The sequence below is a fragment of the Cibotium barometz genome, chromosome 41 (genome assembly GCF_041138505.1).
Source record: "Cibotium barometz isolate CiBa-2024 chromosome 41, ASM4113850v1, whole genome shotgun sequence".
NCBI lineage: Eukaryota > Viridiplantae > Streptophyta > Polypodiopsida > Cyatheales > Cibotiaceae > Cibotium > Cibotium barometz.
The window spans coordinates 21,567,254-21,592,841 of record NC_141086.1 but is presented as its reverse complement, the minus strand read 5'-3'; the positions used below and the strand labels follow the sequence as shown (position 1 = coordinate 21,592,841).

The 25,588-nt window shown below is 41.7% G+C and overlaps 1 protein-coding gene across 1 annotated transcript in view; it reads left to right on the top strand.

Moving 5' to 3' along the window:
• LOC147614774 (uncharacterized) overlaps nt 1-25,588 on the top strand; it is a 135,549-nt gene that overhangs the window by 29,556 nt on the left and 80,405 nt on the right. The window contains 7 exon segments of the mRNA XM_086780120.1: nt 1,333-1,397; nt 2,198-2,216; nt 2,218-2,415; nt 2,559-2,609; nt 9,354-9,467; nt 24,902-24,997; nt 25,126-25,197. Of these exon segments, the coding sequence (XP_086636246.1) occupies nt 1,333-1,397; nt 2,198-2,216; nt 2,218-2,415; nt 2,559-2,609; nt 9,354-9,467; nt 24,902-24,997; nt 25,126-25,197 (615 nt within the window).

Sequence of the window (25,588 nt, the reverse complement as noted above, 5' to 3'; positions counted from 1 at the left end):
TGTGGATGATTGGGTGCTTGACAGAGGTGGGCATACTTTTATTGCTAGAGGCACCTCTAAATGGGATCATTGCCCAGTGGATTTATGTATTAGAGATCTGAATTGCCATGGATCAGCACCCCATGTACGCATCCCTGATCATTTGTTTTCAGATGCAGAGCTATTGCGTCGTATGCTTGATATTTGGAAATCTCATGATTTCTTACAGGCCTCTCAAAGCCTGGCCTCTACTCTTTGTGATATTAGTGACTTTTATCACACATGTGCCTTGTCTAAGAGGCAAGAGGCCTTGGATTTAGAAAGGGCTATTAGACGTCGATTGGCTGCCTTGCAGAAAGAGCACGAGAAGTCTCTTTTTGAAAAAAATAAAAAAATAAAAAAATTACTCACACTATTATGGCCACATGGGCTCTTATAGAGGGACCAGCCAGATTTGCGCAAGCAAAGCGCACTGTTTTCATGAGGGTGTGGGATCAAGGGATCTACATAGGACTCTCTTGGCACCTTTGTGCCCCATATTGGTTGAGATCACCCTACATCTTGGGATGAGGTCTTTTTCTGTTCCCACTTCTAGCCGTGATTTTGTATGGTCTATTCATACTTAATAGAAGTCTCCTTTCATCCTTGTTTGGGGAGATGGGACCTTTCTACAAACTTTGGCATTAGCATGGTTTGGAACCACAACAACCCTACTTAGTTTCGTCACAAGTAGATTTAAAGAATATCCTCTACGAAAGGAAGAACTTGTTTGCATTGTTTTTTTAGCACTTAAGAATAGTCTACTAAAAAAAAAGAAACAATGACTTATGGAGGTTTATTGTTTATTGAGTCTTATCATTAAAAAGCCAACGGAATCTGAACATGTTTATATGAAGAACTTTTATTTGACACCTGATAAACGTGTTCACTTTGTGACTTGTCATATTAGCGGTGACGTTGCATTGCCTTTGTTCATCTTTAAGAGTTCTATCAAAAAACTATCTTTAAGAGTTCTATCAAAAAACTATGTTAATACTTGCATCACATCTAGGGCTTGGCACTTTATGTTGATCATCATTTGTTTTGCTACTTCACCAAAGAATCCCCACTAATCTTCTCTACATCGACACTTGTCACACTACACTACTTGCCACCCACATCCATATGTTCCTTTCCTTCATTTTGAGTCTTATTATTGGTATAACTCTTATTTTTAGTGCTCGAGTATAAACATAATAACTTGTCTCAAGCATTAACATTTGTGGTACATTGTTTTTGTATATAAAGGTATTTCTTAATCCTATCCTTTATGGTTAAATATCAAGTATATTTAATACCATTGTGTGGGTGCAGGTTCTTCTACTTGAAGATGATGAGAATGTTATTCACTTACGGAATTTGTCTTCACACCTTGCAACGTAGGTCAGTTTTCTTGGCATGTCTACTTGATTATCCTTTCCTTTATTGTTTTTCAATGGAAAATCATTCTCCTTCATTGTTATATCCTTGCATTACGAGTGGCCTAGCATAGTGCAGACTTGCAACTTATTTTTGTGTGTATACAGTGTATACTTCCATGCATCTGTGCTACATATTTACCTAGGGTTTTCCATAGCTACAAGGAGTGCATAAACTATGTATGGCTTGATGGTGGGCTTTGGAGTCTAGCCCTAGGGTTTAGATTGACCAAACAAGGTAGTAATGACCTCTAGCCCCTTCCATCTCCTTTCTTCTTTTGCCATCCTCCTTTTGCTTCCTCACTTTCCTTTATTTCTTCTCTCCTTTTTCTAGCTTAGATGAGTTGACATTGAAGTGTGGTAATTATATATGCAAACATTTTATCTGTTAATCTCTTAGCTTGCCTATTGTTTTTCCCCTTTTTTTTTGAAGAGGGGGGGTGGGGGGTGGGGGGGGGGAGTAAAAATGGGTATCCACCAATCCTAAAACAGTAAATCGTTTAAAAAGACAAGTCAACTTAATCATGATCATCTTCTTGTCTGTTATGTGTTTGAAAAATTTGCAAAGGCTTCCATTTTTAAGATTCATGATTAAGCTTATCTGATCTGTACATCTGAGAATCAGCTTTCTGTCTCAAATTTCTTGGATTTCATATGTTATCATGCTTTCTTCTTAGACTCTTGTATCTCACACTTGCTATCCATTTGTATGTCTTATAATGCTAGTGGTTGCTTAAACATGTGAATTTCTGATCTTGCAGGAATGAAGAAGAGGCCTTAAAACTTGCTGTTTGTGGGTGACACAAATAGAATGATCAGCTCCACACCAATGAACATGGCCAGTAGTAGATCCCATTGCATATTCACAGCAAATGTTGAAGCTCGAAGAGCAGGTGAGGATACCGTTCGCAAGTCTAAGCTGCATCTAGTGGATCTTGCAGGATCAGAACGTGTGAGCAAGACAGGTGTTGATGGCCAGGTATTGTAATGTGCTCTTTTTCCTCTTTTAATCATGTCATGTCTTGCTTGATTGTTTTCATGGAATAGGAATTGCCACCAGTTAATATCATGAAATCTGGTTTTCTTAAGGGTTTAAAATGGGTTTTATGTTTGCGAACACAGATCTTGAAGGAGGCTAAATACATCAACTTATCCTTGCACTTTCTGGAACAGGTCATAATCCAGATATTTTCTATCATGTTGAATCTACCACTTCACAATATATATATGTGTATGTGCGGGTACAACCCCCCCTCCCCACCCCCACCCCCCCACCCCCCCCCCCCCCCCCAACACACACACACACACACACACACAGATAGATACATGCATGCATATGTGTGTGTAGTGGATATGTATTTTATGTGTGTGAAATACACACACATAAAATAGCTGTCCCAACTGGGACAGCTATGAATGTACCATACACTCCTTAATGAAGCAGTGGTTTCACAAAAAGTGTGTGTTTGTGTGTGATATATATGTGTGCATGTATGTATGTATGTATGTATGCATGCATATATGTATGTATGTATGTACATACGTAGGTATGTAATACACACACACACACACACACTTTTTTTTGGTAAATCCATGAACAGTATATTATCAATGAAATTTACATGAGAGTCTCCAAAACGGAGAGCCTCAACGGGAAATCAGAAGCAAAGAGAAACTATTTCCAGGCATGACTGATGAAGATCTCGTTGGTGGCAAGCATCATAAACAGATTGCCGTAAGGAGCTTCTAAAAAACTGATAAGATTGCAAAAACGGTTTCCCAAAATATCTCATGTTGTGATCCTGCCATATGGTCCAGAAAGCCCAATATCTGACCCAGTACAAAAGTAAAGAGTAATGGACCGTGGTAGTAGGGAGTTTGCCAAAAAGCCAAAAGTGTTTCCCAAAAAAAGAGTTAGGGAAACGAAGGCGAAGTAACATGGAAATTTTGCGGATGAAGGCCTTAGTGCTGGAGCACGTCCAAAACAAATGAGGCACCGTTTCAGAAGGGGCCATGCATCGAAGACAAGAAGCAGATGCAATCCTTCGTTCAGCAAGAGTGACCCCCACAGATAAGGAACCTGTAAGACAACGCCATAGGAAAAGCTTTTGCTTGAGAGGCAATTTACTCCTCCATAAATTGCGAAGATTCTTTCGCCACCAAGCAAGTGATTTTGTCATATGCCAAAGAGAATTAGCATGTGAATGAATCCATGGTGATGGCTGGAGGAAAGAGTATGTCGTCCTAACCGTTAGTCACACACACACACACACACACATACATATGCATATACATATATACATCCATGTATATGTGTATGTATGTGTGTATATCTGTATGTGCGTGTGTATACATGTATATGTGTCTGTTTGTGTCTATTTATATGTATATGTGTGTATGTATGTGTGTGTGTGTGTGTGTGTGTGTGTGTGTGTGCGTACAAATGCCTTCTGCGCAAGAAGTAGCTCAATGGATTCAGTCCATTCTAGGTGGACCCTTTGTAGATGGAGTTCACTTTGCAGCAAGGGGTTTTTATGATGTATTACTATCTGATGGTCAATATAAGCAGCAGATGCTTGAAACTTCTCCCCTTATGTTTGGTATACAGTTGGTACATGTGTTACCTTGGTCTCCGACCAAGGACTATTAGTCCTTGATTAGGCATCGTTGTCCTGTTTGGGTCGAGGTCGTGGATTTTCCGGAATATTTGAGGGAACATTTGCCAGGTATAGCAGCCACTCTGGGCAAAGTGGTTTGTGCACCTCGTCCTACAGGAAACAAAAACAGATTTTGCATCTTGTGGGATACGGACCATGAGCAACCACTTGCAATTGCTGTTGAAGTAGAAAATGTGTGTGGCATGGGTGCACGTTATTTCAAATTAAAAAGATTTTTTCAAAAATCTACATGCTTCAAGACAAAAGGAATGCATCAGAAGGGTGAAAAAATCTGATGGTCAATGGACTCATTCTTTGTTGGAGCTCTCGTATATTGCTAGTTAGCATTTTGCAGCTCTTTTTGCTAAACCGCCAACTACTTCACCTAACATACTTAATGCTCGTTATGCTTTATTGCATCATGTTCGGCCCATTATTTCTCCACAGGATGCTTTGGAATTAGAATCTCCGTTCACTGATATTGAACTTAAAGATGCTTTACGTTCAATGGGTCGATGGAAATCTCCCGGATGGGATGGATTGACAGTGGAATTTTTCCATGCGTTTTGGCCTCAGTTGGAACAATCATTGCTGTATATGATCAATGAAGCTTGGACAAATGATGTACTACCATCTTCTTGGAAAGAAGGATTGGTTAAGCTTTTCCCTAAACGGGATCTTTGTGAAGCTTTTTCTGATTGGAGGCCCATTACTCTTATGCCTGTCATCTATAAGCTTCTGACTAAGATGTTGGCAAATCGTATTAAAGGATTTTTACATGATGGTTTACATCCTGCGCAATATGGTTTTGTGCCTCGCAGGCAAATCAATGATAATTTGGCTAATGCTTATATTGCCATTGAATATGCCAAATACACTAAGCAGAATGTACTCATTTTGCAGGTTGATATTGAGAAAGCTTTTGATTCTGTGCATTGGGACTATATAGCTATGACTATGAGTTATCTTGGTTTCGGTGCAAAGTGGCAAAATATTGTGTATTGGCTCTATAATGACAATGATGCTTCTTTGATTTTGAGCTCTTCTCTATCAGATTCTTGGAAATTGGGACGTTCAGTTCGCCAGGGTTGTCCGCTTAGTTCCTTGTTGTTTGCTATTGCCACACATCCTTTTCTTTGCTACTTGGATTTTTTGCAAGCTATTGATGAATTGCATGGCTTACAGCTTCCTGCTGGGCATACTTTCCTGGCTCAGGCTTATGCTGATGATTCTTTTTTTATGCCCAAGAATACGCAACAAGATCTTCAGAGATTAATGGAGGCTTTGGAACTTTTTGGTCTGGCTGCTGGTTTGAAAGTAAACTTCCGTAAGTCTACCTTGCTTGCGCTTAATGTACAGCAATGGCATCATGTATTGTGGCCCGGTGGAATACCTCCTGGTGGACATATCGTTCGTCATTTGGGTTACCCTTTGGGTTGGCAGCTGTCATCTTCACAAATGATTCAATGGGTTATGCTAAAATTGAATCGCAAAATTGATTATTGGCAGCTTTCCACTTGGCCTCTTCATGTACGTCTTAGGATAGTGCAGGCTATTGTAATGGCTTACATACAGTTCTTTCTTCCATTGATTATGTGGAGGAAAGCTGATATAGATCGGTTTATGTCTCTGGCAATGGCAATTGTGTGGAAAACTCAACATCGTAAAAAGGGTCTTCGTCTTTTGTCAATGCCAAAGCTGTGTTCTCCAAAGATACATGGTGGCTTGAACATATTGAATATTCATTTTCATGTGCTTGCTCGTAAATCCACTTTGCTGTTGGAATTTGTACAACAGCGCCAGCCATGGGCTATTATGTTGGGTCATATGTGTATGTCTATGTCTTCACCTGCTTTTGGAAAGTGGACTGTTACGTATTGGGATGCAATTTTCAGCCATTTCGATGGAAAGATTGTTGGCTGTCCTCTTTCATCTAAGTTAATTTTTGCCTGGAAACAGATTACGCAATATCTTTTTTGGAATCCCAGGCTTAATGCGCAATCTTCTTCGCTTCGCCTTGAGAGTATTCATTGGTCGAAGGCTTTTGATGTACCCTTGGCTCTACGTGAGCCTAGGAAGGCATATTTCCTTTCAAAGAAAGGAGTTTATCTTATTGATGATGTTTTGGATGCTGGTGGCCATGTGCTTTCTTTTGTGGTTGCCGCCAGGAAATTTGGTCTGGGGATGCATTATAGATCAATCTGGCAGCTTATTCGAGAGCTTCTTGCTCCTTTTGAACCAATTGCAGATTTGGATCGTTCTGATCGTTTGGTTGATTGGAGCCTTAAAAGAGAACAACCTGCACGAGGCCCTTTATCAATGGCTAAACTTTCAGTTCATTTGATATATCATTTCTTGTTGCCTGCCTCTTGGGTTCAAGAACATGCGAATCAGATTTGGCATCTTCATAAAAGTCAGGCTTGGTGGAAACAGCGGCTTCATTCTCTTTGGAAATGCAGTCTTCCTTTGAAAAGTAGACTTTTTTTATGGAGATGCTTGATTGGAGTCTTGCCAGTCGGCCTTTTCTTGGCTAGGCGACTTTTAGCACCTTCAACTTGTCATAGTTGTGGTGCTTCTCAAGAGAGTCTTTCATCTTTTGTGGAGTTGTCCTCTCACCAGGCCTTTATTGGATCGGATTGCTGCACGTTTGAGAGCCCGCTTCCGACAGGCACCCTTTGGGAAATACTTTTGGATCTTCGGTCTTCTCCCTTCACCCCTTAGATCCTATAAAGTCTTCTTTGATTGGGTTCGCTATTGGGCTTTATGGACTACCTGGGAGTCTCGCAACAGGATAGTTTTTGCTGGGCCTCATTTGGATGCTTACTCATCCTTCCGTTCCTCTCTTCAGCAATCTTTATATGACTGTCTCTCTCTTCATGAGATTGACTCATCTTTGTATGCTCTTTTTACAGATTGTTTTTAGATGTTTAACTATGTTCACACTGAACATAGTGAACACTCTAGTAGTCTCCCTTGTATATGGTCTTTTTGGTGGGTTTTCCTCGTTTTGAGGTTTCCCACCTGTAATTAATGACATGAAGCTTTACAAAAAAAAAAAAAGAAGAAGTGTGTGTGTGCGTACATAGATGGGAGATCTCCATAAAGGAGAGGAACCCAAATGTCAGAAACATAAACAGAAGAGCTCTATGCAAGAAGCATCCATATCACCCTCATGGCAGGCATCATATAAGGATTGCCGCAATGAGGCTTTGAAGATTTCATATGACTGTTGATTCAGCCTACCCACGTATGCCATGTTGTGCTCACTCCAAATTGTCCAAAGAGCCCAATATCTCACCCAGAAAAGAAATAGTTAGTATTGGGACAAAGACTGCAATAATCTGCCAAAGAGCCAAAAATGTTTCCCAAATCTGTGACTCGGGAATCAGAGCCGAAGATAGCCTGAAATTCTGCTGAGGAGGGTCCTGGAACAAGGACATTGCCACAGCAGATGAAGAAAGGTCTCTGAGGGAGCTGAACATCTTAGACATGTGGATGGTGCAATGTGACGTTTGGCAAGTGTGACCCCAACTGATAATGTGCCTGTCAAACATCTCCAAAGAAAGAGTTTTTGCTTCAGTGGCATTTTACACTTCCATAACATGCGGAGATTCTTCCGCCACCAAGAGAGAGGCTTTCTTATATGCCACAAAGAATTGGCATGTTGCTGAATCCATGGGGGAGGCTGAAAAAGCCTGTAAGCTTTGATGGAGGTCAAGGTTGGAAGGGGAACAGGATGAGTGCTTGCAGTAGATGAGCACAATTGCCAATCCATGAGCCTGTCTGTGTCAGCCATAGTTGGAATAGGTAAAAAAGGAAGCAATATATCAGCAATTTTCTTCCATATTGGCCTATGATGCATTCCCAATGCATAAGTAGCAGTGGCCCGAGGAAAGGATAAGACATATCCTCGATCATCCACCACATCATGTATCTACCTAATTCCCAGTTTCATAAGATTGTATGCCCGAACAGGTTCCTGCAAGGCAAGTGGAGTGTCAAAAATGGCACTCCAATGAATACTTTCCTTCCTCATGGAGTTCATTCCCAAGCAATTACGAGAAGCCCATTTGACCTTAGAGAGAACTTGTTTCCAGTCAAGTATTAAGGCAGTGGAAAAAGGACAGCCAGGTATCCTGCCTTGAAATCTCCCAATAACAACCTCCCAATGATCCGTAATCCAATGACCATAAGCTGAAGTCCTCATGTTGACACACATGGACGCTAACATACGAGTCCATGGCTGTTGTTGGCAGAAGAAAGTGTGCAACAGAGTAGCCTTCCTTGCAAGTACATGATATCTTATATTGAGAATATTGAGTCCACCATGCATCCTTGGGGAACACACCATTTCCATCTTCATCAGTCTCAAAGCTTTAACAGCAGATTTTGTCTTCCATAATATCTCCATAGCTTGAGACATAAAGGTTGAAATATCCCTGGAGGACCAATGCAATAAAGGCAAATAGAACTGAACATAAGACATCACTATGGATTGCACAATTCTGAGCCTGACATGAAGAGGCCAAGTAGATATCTTCCAGTATTCCAGCTTATGATGGAGTTTTTGGAAAATCCATTTTAGTTGCTGCTTTCTTGAGATATGCCATCCAATGGGATATCCCAAATGTCTGACTACATCTCTGGAATGCACCACCTGCCCCGGCCAAAGAATAGAATGCCAATCACATTCTTTCAGGGGTATTAATTTAGATTTATCAAAATTAATATGCAATCCAGCTGCCTGTCCATATAATGAGAGAGTGGCCATAAGCTTGCAAAGTTCCGTAGGAGAATTCTGTGGCATAAAGAAGGAATCATCTGCATATGCTTGTGCCAAGAAAGGTTTAGCCCCTGGGTTTTTAAGACCAGTCATCTGTCCTGAGTCTGTTAGATGATCAAGATACATCAACAGAGGATGAGTGGCAATGGCATAGAAGAGAGCACTAAGAGGACAGCCCTGTCTAACCGATCGACCCAATATCCATGATCGAGACAAATGGCCCCCAAGAATGCATTGAGCAGTAGCGCCAGAGTATAGCCAATAAACAGCATTTGCCATCTTGTAAATTTGTGAACATATAAATATACTGCACTAGACATTACCAAAAAAAAAAAAAGTGTGTGTGCGTACATATGGATATGTGCATGTGTTTGTGTGTGTCTCTACCTATCTATAGGAATAGCTGTATAGATACTATGCATATGTCTGAATGTGTTTTGATTGATGGTAGTAATATCAAAACATGTTTCTCTCCAGGTTATAGTTGCTCTCCAAGAAAGAAGTCAAGGAAAATCTCGTCAACACATACCCTATAGAAACTCCATGATGACTTCTGTTCTTCGTGATTCATTGGGTGGAAATTGTCAAACGGTAAGGATTAGAATAAAAATAAAAAATAAGAGATATCCAGTAGTTTAATATAAATGAAAAAAACTATAAACGAAGTTCTTTTTTTTTTGGGGGGGGGGGGGGGGGGGCGGGGGGGCGGGGGGGGAAAGAGACTTCTATTAAGTATGAAAAAATATACAAAAGGGAGATTTCAAACCAAACAGGGGGGAATCTCAACCAATTAGGGGCCTTGTGCTTCCAACAAGGTCCCATATGAGTGGCAGTGAAAAAGATGCCATGATCCCACTGTCTCATAAACTGGCCGCGCTTTCTCTCCGCAGTCCTCGAAGATCCCTGGAATCTGGCCCAAGTGGCCATGAGGGTGTGGATGATATCACTCCAAATCCTGCAAATGCATTGTGTATCATAAACCAAAGTGCTCTCGATGGCCTCAGTGCATCTAGCCTTCCAAATGTGCCAAGCTGCAATGCTAGCAATAATATCCCCTGCACTGTCCAACCTTTGTACACATGGGACGTATCTTGACTCCAATAGGTCTTGAACACGGCACCGCTAAACTCCCTGACTGATCATAATGACCAGATCCCTGTCATTCCCCTCACTTTAACAACACTTGATGGCATAATTCAACAACCGAAAGCAAAATCGAATATTGTGGCAACTCATAAAAGCATAGTAATACCATACCGGTTCATAGAGACCATTTCGTAGGCCTCCAAACAGACATTGACGATGCAATCTGGGCACTAAACCATTCCAGAGCCTCACGTGCAATGTTGCCATTGTGCCAAACATCCCACGATACTTCAGTGCTGCCACCCCATCCCCTTGCAGTGCTTTTCCTTGTAGTTGCAACCTGACTTTAGCTGTGTCAAGAGGAATGGTGCATGTCTGACACACACGAGACGAGAATAGTCAGAACGTAGCCTTGTATGTCACTTTCGGTTAAGATTTTGAATTTTTTGTTTTGTTCAGTTTCGTACGGCATATTAGTGATCACAAACTTGTATGATTTTGAGCCGATAGGCTTTTCAATGCTTATAGAGAAGGAAAACACTTTTTGTCAAATTTTTGACAAAAAACCAAGAGGAAACTAGAAGTGTTTGCAGCCGTGTCCAATCATACAGACACTTATCCTCACAATGCAAAAATCATGATTTTTCGTTCAATCAATAAGCTCGCAGCATGAATCCTTGGAGGAAATAAATAGAGCTGATTACCCGTAGATTCTCTACTGTAAACAGTGAGAGCTTACATGGAAATTTTTTTTATAAAGCTTGCACCTCTTTGGGCAGCCCACAACAATACTTCTCTACCTGCTCAGACAATTGCACTGCACGGTAAGAAGTCACTGGGAGTAAAGCTTCCCAAAACTTCTTCTTATAATCCTCCAAATTCTCACACTTTGAAGCATCCAACTTGTGCCATGCGGTCATAACATCCACCGCAAATGTAGATGTGAGCCATACGAAAGAGAAAACCTGTTTAAATTGTACCCAAGTAGTGGGTGCTATGCCCTGCAAAAGAAGAGTAGACCACCACTACAAAGCATTGCCTTTGAGAAAAGTGGCAGCTTTCCTCACCTTAGAGGACTCTGTGTAATTCCCACCAGAAAAAGCAGCATCAAACTGCTGTAAAAAGGTAAGTGCTTTCAATTTATCTTTGGCTCCACTGAATGTATCAAACTTCACCGCAGCTCCCCCTTTCTTATAATCTTTCGCCTTACCCATAGGCGTTAGATTATCATATGGAAGTGGCTTTGCAAGATTGCTGTCCCCAACATTCATGCCCATCATAGGGTCAACATTACCCATTCCCACACCTGGCATGCCATACATTCCAGCCATGTTTCCAAACATACCATTATGCATACCTGGCTGCATGCCACCATACATATTTGCTTGCATTCCAGGTTGCATGCTCCCAAACATATTTCCTTGCACACCGGACTGCATACCACCATACATATTCCCCTGCATTCCAGGCTGAAAATTTGCTCCAAAAGGCCCTGGCATACCCATGCCTCCTTGAGGATAACCCCCAGTCATGGATTGGAACACAGAGCCACCACCAAAATAACCTGGATGCATATTCTGCTGAGGAATAGATGGCTGTCCAAAGAAGGAACTCTGAGAGTTAGCACCATAAGCATGCTGCATGTTCGGAAACTGGCCAAAAGATGGATCCTGTGGGATGGCACCACTATGACCCTGAGGAAGGTTCTTAGAACGAACCTTCTTCTTCTTCTTTTCGGGCTCTGTACGGGATCTCATAAATTCAGCAAACCTCTCACTTTGAGTGAGCTGCATGAATACATCCATAACACCAGCCAAAGGATCTTTAAACCGAGCATCATCATCCTCTTTACCAAGTGCATCTTCTGGCTGTGTTACATCCTCATATTGCTCAACATCTGCAGCCTGTTCTCCTACAAAAATATCCTCAGATACCTTCCTCTCAGGAGAGGTCTCTTGCTCTTCCTCTTCATGATAGAAGTACTCATCCTCTGTATCAGACATGCTTGCTGAATTTTTCAGCGATGACTTTCCTCGAGGCAACCACGAGCTCACTCCCTTTAGAAAGTTGATGATTGGTCCCGGCAACGGAACCTTCAAACCGGCCTCTGGTATAAACCAAAGTGCGGTAGACTGGCAGTCACCCTTCCCCTTGTAGTCTAGATATGAAAACAAAAAGAATTGGAGCTAGAGTGCCCCAAATCTGAAAATAGAGCGACACCTGTTGGCCCCAAAGCTTGGCGCCCCTTGCGGTATTTCTTTATTCAATTTCAAAAATATGTAAGGCTGAGTACAACAAAATCAGCCAAGAGAATACACCTGTATGTCCAATCTGACAGCCCACAATACCTCTTAGCACAGAGGATTCACGCACACAGATCTGTGTCTCAAAGCAACACTCTGTGCCTCCCTCTGATCAGCCAAGACCATTTAGCAGGGCACCCATGAGCATACATCTGGCATATCTCATGCACATGATCCAACATCTCAGCACAAACATACATTCACTGTTCAATCTCTGTCTCCACCCTTTTCAATCTGCCATACCCCTCCTCTCACAAGGGGCCAGATAGCTCAAATCTGCAACAGACATAAGGCAATAGAAAGAGAGATAGATGAACAAATTCAGAGCTTACCAAAATCAGCTCGTGGATCTGCACTGGAGGAAGTAGTTGTACCAGTCTGTACTTGCACACTTGTTTCAACAACTCTGCTTCACACGTGTGGGAGTACCTGTCTGTACCTTCCTCTCTGCATCCACCTCAATGCTGTACCTGCAGCCCTTTGATGCTGCACCGACTGTACCAAGAAAACGCCGCCTGTATCAAGAAAAGTACCGTCCGGCTCTGTCTGTACCAGTATGGACAGAACTGCAGCAGTTCCAGTTGCATGTGCGTGTGTATCTGCTGGACTGGTCTGCGCCTGCACACAACCTGCACTTGTACTGTCCCGCGCCGCCTACTCCAGACCTGTCCGTACACTATACTACGGTCGTACAGTACTGTACAGCCTGTACCAGGAACAGTAGCCGCCTGCAACAGCCACAGTATAGATTCCTAACAGCGCTGCCTGTACCTGCAGTCGTACAGTTGTACCTGCAGCTTACGGATGTGTACGACCTGTTTTTCTCACACAGTTTTCAGCAATCAAAATTCTGCAGCAGCCGACTAGTTCCCTCTTGCTCTCCACGCTAGCAACAAACACGTATGCTCCACGCCTTTCCAAAAAGAAGAGAGAGAAAGAAGAGAGAGAGGCATACACTCCAAAAGTGGAGTTGCCCCCTCCCCATATTAATCCTAGGACCCCAACTTTAATAGTTATTAAAGTTCCCTAGGGGCCACTAAGGCCTAGGGGCAACCACACATATAACATTAAAATATTAATGTTCTAGTCCCCCCCCTTCACACCTAGGGATGTCCACACATCATTAACTCTGTCCGGGCACCCCACATGTGAATCATTCAATATTTTGACTCAGCAACCACCATGCCCACACTTGTGCTGTTCCATTTTCACAGGGCCATGACAGTTGTCTTCAGGATTTGCCACCTTCACACTTTGTCCCTTCGGCACAGAGGTTATACAGCTCTTGGGAGATTATTGCTAGCATCTTAGCCTCAAATATCTGGAAGGCTAGATGCACTGAGGCCATTGAGGGTACTCCCGTTCTTGTTTCTTAGTGGCTTTGCAGGATTTGGAGTGATATTATTCACACCATTATGGCTACCTGGGCCAGAATCCAGGGATCTTCGAGGGCTACTGAGAGGAAGCGCGGCCAGTTTATGAGAGAGTGGGACATTGGTATCTTTTTCACATCCTCTCATTCGGAACCGTATTGGCAGCACAGTGCTTCTGATTGGTTGAGATCTCCACCTTGCTTGGTGTGAAATCTCCATTTTGTAAATTTTTTCATACTTAATATAGAAGTCTCCTTTTCAGAAAAAAAAAATGCTGCTGAAATTTGTGTGGCATACCTTTGTTGAGAGATGACGATTCTCATTGATTGTTGGTGAATCTCTAGACCCAAGCAATAATGCACGAGTCCCAGGTCTGTCAATTCGAATTCTTGTTTAAGAGCTTTCTTCGTTAGCACAAGCTTCGCATGATGACTACCTGTAATGATCAGGTCATCCACATAAATGACAATAATCATGCACGTCCCATTCTCATGAAACACATATAAGTTTGAATCAGATGGACTTTGAATGAGACTGATACTCTTCAAGTAAGCATCAATCCGCTGGAACCATGCCCTTGGAGCCTGCTTAAGACCATACGAGGCCTTCTTCAACCTGCATACCTTGCTTTCTGAACCAAGGATCTCGAAACCTTGGGGTTATTGTTCAACATACACCTCCTCGAGGTCTGCGTTTAGAAAGGCAGATTTCACATCCATCTGATAAATGGACCACTTGTCCTGAGCTGCCAAAGCTAAAACCGTGCAGATTGTTGTCATTCGTGGTGTGGGGGCAAAGGTTCCTGGTAATCAAACCCTTCTATTTTTGCAAATCCTTTCGCCACAAGCCTAGCCTTGTACTTCTCCAAAGTGCCATTAGAGTTGTACTTGGCTTTGTACACCCATTTTCTACCTATGACTTTGCGCTCGGGGGTCGATCAACTAGACCCCAAGTGTTATTCCGCATGATGGAATCATACTTTGACTCCATGGATTCCATCCAACAAGGTTGTAAGGGCATAATTCACCAAGTTTGCTTGAGCCCTCTGTTCCTCTATCCTCCTGGATCTCCTTATGTCAGAAGTAAGCCTGCCATCGATAGCCAACGGCGGTGCTCCATCCCGAAGCTGCATGTACCATTTAGGGAGTGAGCTATCCTTGTGAGGTGGCACAACAGGCTCATCTTCCTCCTCTGCTTCCACTTCATGTTGGACTGCTTGCTTCCTGTATCTCTACTGAGGGGGGACTGGCCTCGTAGGTACTGGGGGTGTGATGTCTTGGATTTTTTTGTCCTCGCTATGAGATGAGGAAGTTGAGGGGGATTCCTTCATCTCCTAAGACTCCTCCTGAAACTGGACATCTCTGCTCACAAGCACCTTCTTGGCCTTTGGGTCATAGAGATGATATGCTTTTGACTCCATGTGGTACCCTAGAAAGATGCATTTCTTGGTTTTGGGGTCAAGCTTCTGCCTCTCTGCATCTGGAACATGCTCAAAGCAAGTGCAGCCAAAGACTTTGAAATGAGCAACAGAGGGCTTTTTACCAGAATAAGCTCCCTGCTGCGTCTTGTTTGCCACAGCCTTTGTTGCGCTCCTGTTGAGTATATAGACAGCTGTGTTCACTACTTCAGTGCAAAAGGAGTTTGGTAACCCTTACCACTGAGCATACTTCGTGCCATCTCCACAATAGTGCGGTTCTGCTCTCTGCAACACCGTTCTGTTGTGGAGTAAGAGCGGTGGTTAACTGGCGTTGCATCCCACGCTCTTTGCAGAATGCTTCAAAAGCCTAAGAAGTGAACTCTCCTCCTTGATCAGTCCTTAGCTTCTTCACCTTCATTCCGGTTTCTAATTCCACAAGGGCAACCCACTCCTTGAATTTCCCAAAAGCTTGTAATTTCTCCTTGAGAAAGTAAACCCAAATCTTTCTACTGTAGTCATCGATCAAAGACATGAAGAAGAAAGAACCACCCAGTGCCATGGTTTGCATCTTCTCAAAGAGGTCTGCATGAATGAGCTGAAGGGGAAATGCAGACTTACTATTAGACTCTTGCAAGAAGGGTTGTCTATGCTGCTTGCCTTTCATGCAAGCTTCACAAATCTTGTTGTTGACAATTGGTGGCCTGTCCACCTCCATCCCTGACTTCTGCATCTTAGCCAATGTGGAGAGACTAAGATGCCCAAAGCGTTCATGCCACAACCTGCTATTCCTTGCATTTGTCAGAGAGGTAAGAGTGGTAAGCTCGTAGAGGTTGTTCCTTCGTATGCCTCTTCCCACCACCACCTCTTCTCGATCCATGATGACTGCATCTTCTTTGCGGAAGACCACCTTCAAATCTTGATCGGTGATTGCCGAAACGGACAAGAGGTTCTAGAGGTTCTGCTAAGGTCTGGAACATAGAGAACATCCGAATGCTGCTTGGTAGAACCTTCTTTGGTAAGAAAGTGGATATTACCTACGCTTGGACATTTTGCATTATTGCCGACGGCCACTTTGATTCCATCTCCCGTAGGTGGAAGGGAGGAGTACCAATCCTTATGACTGGTCATGTGTCATGAGGCACCACTATCTATGATCCATGTATCATCATGAGTAGTCACATGAGCTGCTTCTCCTTGAACCTCTTCAATGGTGATGAAGAGCTCTATTTTCTTCTCTGATGAAGTGGCCGCATTCGCAGACTCCGTCTTTAGAGTGCCGTTTTTAGCATTATTTTGCTTCTTTCTGCACTCCTTTGCTACATGCCCTTGCTTGTTACAGTAAAAACATTTCACATTCTTCTTCTTAGGCTTAGAAGGATGATGAGTTTTTACCTTTACCCTTCGCATTGGTAGAGAAAGCTGCGTGGTTTTCTTCACTCCTTATCTTGAACCACATGTTGAAATTCGTGGTGCTTATGCTAGATCAAGATGAGTGGAGGAGAGAGACCCAAAAAATACAAGAACAAATCTTGTTTATTAAGTTGCTTATGCATACAACTTGGCCTTTGCACACTACATAATGCCTTCTGGCTTCACCTTTAAATAGGTGAGCTAGTGGACCATAAGTCCATTCACACACACACACCCTTCTTCTATCCTTTTACATGACCTTAGTCTTTTAATACCCTCCCTCAATACCAACTATGAAAGAATTGGAATAGGTGGTATTGGACATAGGTTGCTTTTATAACATTAGTCGTACAAGGTTGGGAATATAGGTGTTGTTACATTGAGATTTAAAACAAGTGCTCAGTGGAGTTAGAGGTTGATACAAAGTTAGCCTCTGACTCTTTGTTAGGACATTTAGAAGTGATATGTCCCGTTTGTTTACACTTGTTACATTTCATCTTGTTGGGATATTTGATCCAACAATTATTTGCCAAATGACCCACCTTTTTGCAATGGACACACCTTACTTTGATCACTTGATGTGACAAAGCTTGTTCGATATTCGATGAAGTTGTTGCACTTGAAGATTCAGCTCCTCCCTTTGGCCTCTTTTCTTCATCAAGACAAGATTGAATGACTCCTTCAAGGGTGGGATTAGGTATGTTCTTCACGGTGGTGACTAAGGTGGGGTACACCTTCTTGACTGCTTTTAACAAAACAACCACTGCATTAAAGGCTCCAATGCCGTCTCCCTCTTTGAGCTCCAAGTTGAAAAATTCAATTTTAAGTGAGATCTTGGAATTCTTACCACGAGCTCCATAGAGCTTGTCAAGCTCATCCCGTTTCTCCTTTGCAGTTGGAAGCTGGTCCACATGGTGGATGAGAGCCTCATCAAGATGGAGCATGATGATGGCTTGTGTCCTCTCATCATCTTCAATATCTTCAGCCTTAGTTCGATCAATAACCTTAGTGCCGGAGATGAATGGCCAAAAACCTTTGGACATCATCTTATACTTGACAAGAACTTGCCAAAGTGTGGAAGCCCTCTCCTGAGAACTTCTTAATTTGGTTGTTTTCCTTTGACATTGAGTATTGAAGGGAGATTACAAGAGTGTTAATGGGCTGATTTATGAAAAAGAAAACCAGAAAATTTGTGATGTTTTGGCTTAAGTAGAAAGCGAATGGCTTATGAGAGTGCAACAACCCTTAATCAAGCCAAGGATGCTACATAAAAAGAGATTAAGTTGATGAAGCTTATGGTTTAGCACTTAAAGTTTGCGCCCAACCATAAATTTTGATGGAGATGAGCTTCATTAGTGTCAAAGAACACTTTCTTTGGTGATTAAGATCCCCATTAGTATTTAGCAACACTATTAGTACTTAAGAGCACATTTTTTTAGTGTCTAATGACACTTGCATTGGTGATTAGATGCACCATTAGTGTTTAAGAACACTCTTAGTGCTTAGAAGCACTTTGTAATGGCTCCCCTTTGCTGGATTAGTTGCATCATTAGTGTTTAATAACACTATTAGTGTTCAAGAACACTATTATTAAGCTTTTGAAGAAGCTTTCATGGCAGAACAGGAGCAACCTGGTTTTTCGACTCCCATGCTCGATTCAGGCCACCATCAGGGCTGAGATTTGAGATACTAAGCCCTTAGGTCATGGGCTTTAAAAGCCCTAACTTGCCTCAAGCTAGTGGTGCCCACAGGCGGCGTATTGTTGTACGACATCAACACTGCAGAAAAACGGGCGCCGGCTTGCTCAGAGCTCAACGACGTGGCTCAGAGAGATGAAAGCCAACACTTGCCTATACGAACCTGAGCGCACGAAGGTCCTCTTCAACTTCCTAGTTGAAAGCACGCCAAGATACGGCCTCGAAAAGTAGTTGGAAGGCCTTCACTGGCTGGGGGTAGATAAGATGTACTCAAGAAACAACTTTTTGACCTAGTCTACACCTTGCAAGTTGCCTAGCTCTAGATACCATGTTGAAATTCGTGGTGCTTATGCTAGATCAAGATGAGTGGAGGGGAGAGACCCAAAAAATAAAAGAACAAATCTTGTTTATTAAGTTGCTTATGCATACAACTTGGCCTTTGCACACTACATAATGCCTTCGAGCTTTACCTTTAAATAGGTGAGCTAGTGGACCATAAGTCCATTCACACACACACCCTTCTCCTACCCTTTTATATGACCTTAGTCTTTTAATACCACATGTCCTCCTCAAGAAGGTATCTTTCGAACACACCTTGCAGCAAGATTTTCACTAGTGATCTTCTCACCGGCGGTGCTCATTTGGTCTCCTGGATGTCCTTGATCCTTGTCAAGAAGAAGTGTGCTTCTTCTCCTTCCCCAAGCTTTTCAAGACCCAACATGGTCTCTAGGTTTTGCTTCATTGTTGGATTCTACCGAGTCTTCAAGGCTTGCCACACCTCACGAGCGGTGTCCAGATTTTGTATTAAAGTTAATACCTTATCTGAGATGTTGCTAATGAGTGCCTACATCACATCAGGATGCCTTCGTTGCCAAGCATAAACAAGATGTGGGTTGGGTAGAATGTCATTACCATCTTCATCTTTCGTGGTGACTGGTTTCTTATCGTTAGCAAGAACCAGCTCCAGCAAGTCGAAGGAGTCGAGGGTTGTCCGCATTTTCAGCTTCTAGAGAAAGTAGTTGGTTGCATCAAGCTTCTCAGCTTCAGCCATTGGTCGAGGGCGTGGTCTATTTGCTACGGCAGCCATTTTCCAAGAATCCTAGTGTCAACTACGGAAGCAAAGCAACTATGTTAAGAGTCTCTGCTCTGATACTGAAAGATCCCTGTCTCCTCCGCGTAACGAAGTCGGGGTCCTAGCAGCGGAAGTAGCACTTCTTGCGCATGGGGGGCCTCGCCCACGGATATTCGAACAAGAGACTAATCCCTTGGTTCTTCCAAAACCGAACCCGGAAAAACTTCCCTCGCCCAGAAGACATAGGCGATTCCTCCAGGATATTTTATTCTAACGTAGTCAAGGTCATCACTAACCAAACTGATCCGACCGAACCCGTAAGTCTCATGGTCAGATCAAGGAAGAGTCTTGCACTTGGATCGTAGAGTCCAACGCTTTTTTCCTTATCAAGAGGCACAGCGTTTGATTCTTTTCCATAGAACAAGGGTTATCAGGGATTTACTTCAACTATTGTAACTTAACAGAATTAAGTCTCATTTTAGGGATCCATCAGTCCAACCTAACCCCATCCAATCCCATGGGTTAGTAGCCAACCGCCCAACCACTGTAGTGATAGGATCCATTTAGAAATTTGGTTATGTTTTGCCTTGGTTACTAGGGAAAAGAGTTCCCAGGCCCCCTAGCTGGCGCTTCAACCAAACTTCAAGATAATCACACCACTTATACACCCAATATGAAATTGCCTATTTCATAGATTCAGCTGTCTTTAAAACAATCTTTTAATAAAACCATAGTATCACTGATCATAATCCTCCAAAATATCCAGCTTGAATTCTAATTTCTAATCATTCCTTCATCAGTGTACCTATGGCATCATTGGCAACCAGAATGCTCACCACCTGTTCACTCAGGGGCTTTTTCAATAATTCCTAGCTCATAGTACCCGGCAATATGATAACATAAGAAAATCCAGATGGACTCTCCATTGAAGATCATTAAGATCAACCAACAGATTCATATAGAAGAGCCATGGACTCATCCGTTGAGGACTAGCAAGGACAACCAACCAGATCCATGCCCGAGTTTAGAAAACAACTTTAACACCTTGTTCCATTTTTCTTCCCCGACGCACACGTGAGTATCTTCGTCGACCCAGAGCCCGAGCACCCTATGGTTAGCATCCTCTAGGCTCCTTTGCAGGTCACCTAGCACTTCACTCATAGGCCGCTTCCTTGGCATCCACCGTACACTGGAAGCTCACCATTGAAATCGAGAACCGTGGCTGGTCAAGACCTTGGTCACGACCTCGGCCGACCTTGCTACGCGAGACGTCCTCCATTGACTCTCCGTCAGCTATTGCAACTTTATCACTTAGGTCTCCATAACCTCATTCACAAGATGGTCAAAATGCTTCCCAGCATTCTTGACATAAAACAGTCATTTAAAAACAGGTTTCATAAAATACAGTTTCTAACGAACTTTTATCTTTCCACATTGTTCCACATCATTTCTTGTTATTCCACATTCTTCTACATCAATTCACATTGCTTATTCCACATCTAGTTATATGTATTCCCATCGTCCTTCATCCATTCTCATCCACATCATATTACATCTCATCACATCTATCCACATCTATCCTCATCACAACATATCCACATTGCATCTCATCCATTCATATCACATCACATCCATCTACATTCATTCAGATCCACATCACATCCACATATCATCACATCATGTTCACATCTATTTACATTTCTTCACATCCATTCACATCTACCCAAGTCTACATCACATCACATCTCATCTATCCACATCTCATCTATCCACATCATATCTCATCCATTTATATCTAACCAGATCCACATCACATCACATCCATTCACTTCTCATTAAATCACATTCACATCTCACCACATCTCACCTCATGCACTCACGTCTCATCACATCCATTCACATCTATCACACCCATTCACATCCCACATTCATTCACATGCATATCAATTACATCACATCTCATTCTCATCCATTTACATCACATCACATCCTTTCACATATCATCACATCTCATTCTCATCCATTTACATCACATCACATCCTTTCACATATCATTACATCTTATTCACATCTCATCACATCCACATCTACATCCATTTACATCACATCACATCTCATCCACATCGCATCACATATACATCCACATCCATTTACATCACATCACATCACATCCACATCTCATCCACATCTCATTCACATCCCATTCACATCGCATTCACATTTAGTGCCGTTTTCTACTTTTGATACCGATAGGACTTTTCTAAGTTTCTACCAATTGCTTGGCCTAGTTAAAGGTACTTTTTCTCGATGGATATTTTCATATTCTTTCTCATATTTCTCAAGTGAAATATATTCAATATTATTCTTTTGAGTAAAAGATTCATGGGATTTACAAAAATCAATTCTACCCATATTTCCCAATAAAATTAATGATGCTCAAAATTTCACTTTTGATAAATACTCATAATTTGAAGTATGTCAAAAGTTCCTCTTTTACCATTTAATTACTTGGATCTTAAATATCATGAGAATTTCTCTTTTTGCATAAAAATAAATTTATCAAAAATTTCTTTTTTTTTGCATAAAAATAAATTTACTAAAAACTTATCTTTTTGCATAAAAATAAATTTACCAAAAATTTCTCTTTTATCATTTAATTACTTGAATCTCAAATATCATGGAAATTCCTCTTTTTGCATAAAAATAAATTTATGAAAATTTACTCTTTTCTTATAATCAATTAATTATGCATAGTTACAAAAAAATTATTTCTCATGAATATGATGAAAATCATTCTTTTTGCATAGATGTCTAATCCTAGAATATGGTAGGAAGTCCTCTTTTAGCATTATGCATAAAAATAAGATATGTATTATTTTTCGAAAATTTTGCCATAGCTTCGTTTACTATTACTGATGATTCTCATTTTTCTCTAAAGAATAAAAGCTTGTAATGAAAATATGATAGTAGTTTTTCTTTTATGTTTAAAATCAAACTATGAATTTAAATCATAATTTTAACCATAATCATAAACTTAATTATGATTATCTTACTAGATTAAGCTCATTCCATTAATTCTCTTTTTCCAAATTGATAGGATAATCTATTTCTCATTTAGAATAAATCAAAGTAGTTTTTCACTACTTATAAATAATCTAAAAGAAATAACCATTATTTTGTTAGCACAAAATCATAAAAATATCATTTTCTTAATCTCTAGCTTAACAAGTCTAGAGTTTACCTTTGAATTAAGAGACTATTGAGGGGACTGACAAGAGCTTGGCCATTATGGTTAGGCAAGGAGTTGCTTGGCAGTGTTGTCTTTAGGATTTGTCACTTTCACACTTTGTCCCTCCGGCACAGAGGTTAGACAGTTCTTGGGAGATTATTGCTAGTATCTCAGCCTGGAATATCTGGAAGGCTAGATGCACCGAGGCTATTGAGGGTACTCCCGTTCTTGTTTCTTAGTGTCTTTGCAGGATTTAGAGTGATATTATTCACACCATCATGGCTACCTGGCCAGAATCCAGGGATCTTCGAGGGCTGTGGAAAGGAAGCGTGGCCAGTTTATGAGAGAGTGGGACATTGGTATCTGTTTCACGTCCTCTCATTCGGGACCCTATTGGCAGCACAGGGCTCTTGATTGATTGAGATCTCCACCTTTCTTGGTGTGAAATCTCCATTTTGTAAAAATTTTTTCATACTTAATAGAAGTCTCCTTTCTGAAAAAAAAAAAAGAAAGAAAAGAATTAAGAGACTATCATTAAGAAGCATCCTTTTTCAAGGGATTTAGCCATAAAGATGGTTATTCTTTTAGAGAGAGAGATTTACTTAAAGAAAGCATTACAAATAAGCATAAAGATTTACTCTCTCTTCATTAAGCATTGAGACTTTAAGGGAAAGCTTAATTTGAATTAAAACAATTATTTAGAAGGCTTCTCAAGCTTGAGAGGGGTTGAGAAGAAGAAAGTCATTGAGATAAATTGGAAAAAACCATAAAAATTAAATTTACCTCCAAGTTTGGCTTGATTCTCTATTAGCAGTGAAGCCCTCGACCAATCAATTGGTCCACCAAGAGGAGAAGAGCAACTCCAAGAGTTGTTATAGAGAGAGAGAGCTCCAAGCTTCCAAGAGAGAGAAGAATTTAAAAGATAATTAAAAAAATGATTATTTTAATATAATACTCGCATAGTCTAGCTCCAATATTTTATTACAAATGACTGAGGGTCTATTTATAGGTGAGGGAGGCCACTAACCAAGTCCAACTGGGTTCTAGATTTTTCTCTCTCTAGGCCAAAACATGGTAAAACAAGATCTTTCTTTTATTTCAGAGAGGGGAATAATTATAAGAACAGAGGAGAGGTTCTTACATCTTTACACCTCAAAAGCTGGAGGGAGGAATCTTACAAATACCATGTAAGAAAAAACTCTTACTAGTGTTGTGTAGACAAAGAACACTCACAAACAGGATCTTTATGAGAAAAAATACAGCTTGTGCAAAAGTAGTAGACAAGATAAGAGAGAATGATGTATTATTGCAAAAGGGACAAGAATACAAAGATGGGAGCCTCCCACACTGTGCACTTCTGTGAAAGAAGCTTAGATGGCTGCTATAGAACCTAAGGGGGTAGAGTGGCTAGAGTGGCCAACAAGGTAGAGGGTATGCCATGCTTGTGATGTATGAAGGAAGCATGGGGTGCCCTTATATAGAGCAAACAAGGTCTCTCCCTGGGCGGCACCATCCTAGGTAGATAGGAAGCTTCTAGTGAAGCTTCCCTCCTGCTAGGTGTCATGTGTTAAGCTTCCTCATGCTGGCCCCTGAGTTGGAGTAGGTTCCCACATACGTTCTGGATCCAGCTCGTCCAGGGCCCCTGGGTAGGCCCCCTGTAAAGTCTAGGCAAGGGACCAGCTTTAATGCTTAACTACCCAGCCCGCGTGCTGTTAACTCCTCAATGGCCCGTGCCTATGAATAGCCCATCTAGCCGTGTGCTAGGCCTACCATAACCATCCAGCCATGTAGGCCACCATCTAGTGTATAAACTAGGCTTGTGTGTAAAGCTACTCAAACACGGCTTCTCCTCATAAAGGGGCCTTACTACAAACATGAGCAAGCTTGACCCATACAAATGTAGAGTGAGGGTGGACTTTGATATCCAACACCCCTTTCCATATGTTTTTTGTATCCTTCTGAGGAGGGGGTTGTTAGCACTGCTTCAGCCTTTGTGGAGGGTTGTTAAAGGTTTTCTTTCGACTAATAGAAGGATTTTTCCTTGGAAAGAAGAAGCCAAAAGCAGGAGTTATCTTCAAGGCTCAAGAGGAGAAAACTGGCCTGACGTAATATGTTACATGTGCATGTGCAGGGAGAGAATGGGCTGGCAGTAGTAGCTAAGAAGAGGGGTTTAGGTGGGAGGAGGGGGTCGGGTTTTTTTTTGGGGGGGGGAGGGGGGAGGGGGGGGAGTTTGTTTGGGGGCAAAAAAGTCGAGGCAAGAGGAGAAACCATGCTTTACAAATGGGCAGGGAGAGGGTTTGGAAAGACGAAGGGGGGGTCTATAGGGAGCTGTAAGCTTGCATTGGAGTAGGCACCAGCCTTCACAAAAATAAGTAGGCATCAGACTTAACAAAAATAAGTGGCAATTGGTTAAAAACTTTTTAATTCTGTTTCCATAGGTTATGCTAGCAACTGTTTCCATCGCACAAGACCAACTGGAAGAAACAATCTCAACATGTCGGTTTGCCCAGCGTGTTGCAACAATTTCTAATCGGGTATCTATGTTTTCCAAGGATTATAAAGTTTGATTGCAGTACATACAAGGTTCATTGGCATATATGTCAAGCTTGTGTGCGTGCTACTACTCGGCTTTTGAGTACATGTATTTTGGATACTTAAACAGGTCCTTCTGAATGAAGAGATAGACCCAAACCTTGTAATACGAAGGCTTAAGCAAGAGATAAAGGACCTTAAGGTAAAATAACCTTGTATTTTTTGTGCATATTTTGCTCGCATTAAAAGTGGTTTCTATAGAAAGAGCATATACACAATCCTCATCCACATCAAAGCAAAATCTTCATGATTTTTGAGCCACACCTACTAGCTAGAGGCAGGAAGAAAAACATACTTACATTCTAGCTAGAGGCAGGAAGAAAAACATACTTAGAGGCAGGAAGAAAAACATGCACGTACATTCATATGTATGTATGTACGTGCATCCATACAGACGTATGGCAGGGGCCCAAGGGCATGGAGCTAGTCAGGAAGCTGGTTGTGCGTTGAACGGCTACCCACAATCTTGCAAACCAACGTTGAGGCTATGAAGGAGGCTAGTGTTGATGCTAGGAGCTGGAGGTCTGCTTCAG